Source organism: Nannospalax galili, unplaced genomic scaffold, assembly GCF_000622305.1.
Source record: "Nannospalax galili isolate Female #2095 unplaced genomic scaffold, S.galili_v1.0 scaffold1623, whole genome shotgun sequence".
Taxonomy (NCBI): Eukaryota; Metazoa; Chordata; class Mammalia; order Rodentia; family Spalacidae; genus Nannospalax; species Nannospalax galili.
In genome coordinates this window covers 427,831-430,719 of record NW_008349082.1, presented here as the reverse complement: position 1 = coordinate 430,719, position 2,889 = coordinate 427,831, and the positions used below count along the sequence as shown (strand labels likewise).

At 63.9% G+C, this 2,889-nt stretch overlaps 1 protein-coding gene across 1 annotated transcript in view; it reads right to left on the bottom strand.

The window, feature by feature from the left end:
- The window catches only part of Erf (ETS2 repressor factor), a 7,700-nt gene extending 6,401 nt beyond the window's left edge, over positions 1–1,299 (bottom strand). The window contains exon 1 of the mRNA XM_008846428.2: positions 1,114–1,299. Within this exon, the coding sequence (XP_008844650.1) occupies positions 1,114–1,135 (22 nt within the window). The 5' untranslated portion in view covers positions 1,136–1,299. The remainder of the gene's footprint in view (positions 1–1,113) is intronic.
- Positions 1,300–2,889: the final 1,590 nt, after the last annotated feature.

Genomic DNA, 2,889 nt, shown 5'->3' with positions numbered 1-2,889 from the left:
CCGCCGGGGGAAGGAAACAAGTTTGAACAGCGGCGCCCGGCCCCCTTCCCCCTCCCCCGTCCCCGCCCCGGGCCGGATTCCGACAGGGTAGACGGGCAGGGGGCGGCGAGGACCCCTCCCCCAGCGCGCCCGGGCGCAAAGTCCAGCCCGCGCGAGCCCGGGGGCGGCGGGGGAGGGGAAGGGGGAAAGTCCGAGTGGGAGGGGGGTTAATCCTACTGCCCCCCGCCCGGCGATCAAGGTGGGGGGGGAGGGGAATCCCTGGCCCCTTAAGGAGGAGCAACTTGGCGGGGAAGAGAAGGGAGGGAAAAGACGGCCCGCTGAAAGAGAAGAGCAAGATCGGGGAGGGGGGGACGAGGAAGGGGGGGAGCCTCGGCGTCTCCCCCCATCTTTCCCACCCTCCTCAACTCCGGGCCTCCGCCTGCGCCGGAGGAGGATACCCAAGTCTCCCCGGAGCCACCTTAAAGCCGCGCGTTCTAAGGTCGGAAACAAAAAGTTCCTTTTTCGAACGTTCGGGCTGCGCTTTGGAACTTTGCGACTCGGTGCGGGCGGGGGAGCGAGGAGCCGGCGGAGACGGGCGGGGGAGGGGCGGTGCAGCCCGGACCCCGAATCCCGGGCTCCACATTCACGCCCTCCTAGAAGCCATCCTATATCCCCCACTAACCCGGTGCGGGGCACGCGCCGCCGTGAAGGTCACGGGCCGGACCGCGCAGCGCAGAGCCGGGGAGAGCGGGCCGGGTGTCCAGAACCACCCCCCCCCGCCCCGCACACGTCCTGGCCCCTAGAGTGCAACGTGACAGAGCGACTGGGAGGGACCCTGCCACCCCCGTGATCCGGGGAGAGGACAAGAACCCAGCTCGCGGGGTCCGGGAAGGGAGAGAAGACCAGCACCCGCAGCACCCATACCACTCGGAAAGGATCCACGAACTGGGGCTCCCAAGCAGCACCCCCAGCTCGCGCCACTAGAAGCAACAGGTCTCGAGTGCTTGGGGGGGTCCCCCCAGAACTGAGGATCGATCGGGATCCCCTCGACCCCTTCAGCCCTCCGCCCAAAGTTTTTCCTCCCGGTTTCCCGGGGCAACAAGTCTCCCCCACACGTGCTGCCCCCGCCCCCACCTGTGTCCGCCGGGGTCTTCATGCTGGGGGGCCCGGGGCAAGGCGCCCCGACTCCGGGCTGCGGCTCCCGGCGCCCGCGCTGCCCCGTCCCGTCCCGCGCCCGTCGGGCCGCCCTCGCCGCCTCACCGGGCCTCGCCTCTCAGAGCCTCTCCCCTCCCCGCCGCCGCCTCCCGGGTTAATATCGCACTCCGGGGCCGGGACGCCCACGCCCCCCGGCCGGCGACGTCACCGCCGCGTCGCCATGGAGACACTGCGCCCGCCCCCTCCCCGCGCACTCACATGCGCTTGCCGGCGCGCAGCCACTGAGGACCGGCCGGCTCTAGGCTTAAAGGGGCCGCGCGGCGGGGGAGGGAGGAAGATGAGGGCGGGGAGGGGCTGGGGGCCTGGGGGTCATGACCCTTCCCGGAGGCTCCGAGTCTGCAGATAACTTTAGTCTTCAGCACTAGCTACCTGCTGCCCCACCTCTCCTGCCCACTGCTGGCTCCGGAGTTTCTTTTGGAAGCTTTTGCACGAAAGGAACCTTTGGGGGGTGGGGGGTGCGTTTAGATATTTGGTGGGGGGATGCAGATTCTTCTCTGGAGGGCAGTGGAGTCTGGGACCTTGAAGGATGATCAAGAGCATAGCCATTTCCCAGCCCGGGCTTACCCAGCCCCCTCAACCGGGAGCCTGAAAGAGGGCAGCTGTCCAGGGGTGGGGTGGAATGGGTGGGAAACATTTCTCAGCATCGGAAATCGGGAGGCGGCTATGCCCTCCGCTCCTGTGAAGATGGGGTCTTGGCCTTCCTGATAGACCCACTCCAGCTGGTGAGGAAGTGACCAGAGAGGTTGCATTCTGGAGCCCCCACAACCACCACTGTTCCCAGGCTGCAGCTGTTCTGAGGACGCAGCCGGAGGTACCCCCACCTCCACACTAGAGCAGAGGGTTCCGGTGGTGCGGTCAGGATGTAGGGGGCGACCCAAGTCTGAACAAATGTGCTCCCAAGGGGCACTGGAAGTCGTCAGGAGAGAGGAAGACAGGGCTTAAGACTAAGACGCGAGTGTAGGGGAAGTGTAAGTCTTCTCTGCAGCAGCTGGGAGGGATGGATGGAGCCTGAGGCTCGGGAAACAGGAAATCGGGGTGCGGATCGCATGAAGGTAGACAGCCTTCCACGGGATAAAGAGCAAATAGAAGCTCTTCCCACAAGCTAAGCCTAGACACAGTTTCGGGGGGTGAGGGGGCGACAGCAGACCCGGAGTTACCAAAAGAAGAGAGTATGGGGCTCAAGGGAGACCAATGCAGAACGGAGAAACAAACCAGCCAGGGAGAGGGAAGGCCCCTAGGGTTCAGCCCAGATCTGGGTGCTGAGGGCTTCCAGCCCAGCTTTCTTCGTTGCTGGGTTCCTAGTCAGCCGTTGACCAGCTCACCAGTGTTTCAGAAGTCTCATGCCTCCTCCTTGGGGAGACCCAAGGCCTCCAGGGAGGTGGCACCCCCTTTGGGAAATTATGTAACCTTGCCTACGGACAGCGCATCTCCCCCACGGACTTTGTAACCCTTTGGGAGCGCTGTGGTCCATCGGCATTAATACAATAACAGCTCCCAATTCCGAGTGCCCACGATGTGCCAGGCGCTGAGCCAAACATTGTCAGGGGCATCTTCTCATTTACGGCTGCTTAAATCCCAATGAGTGGATTACTATTGTTACCCCCCCATTTACAGATTAAGAATAAAAGCCTTTGATATGGGAAATCAATCTGCCAAAGTCCTCTAGCAAGGAAGTGCTGGGAACAGTATCCAAGC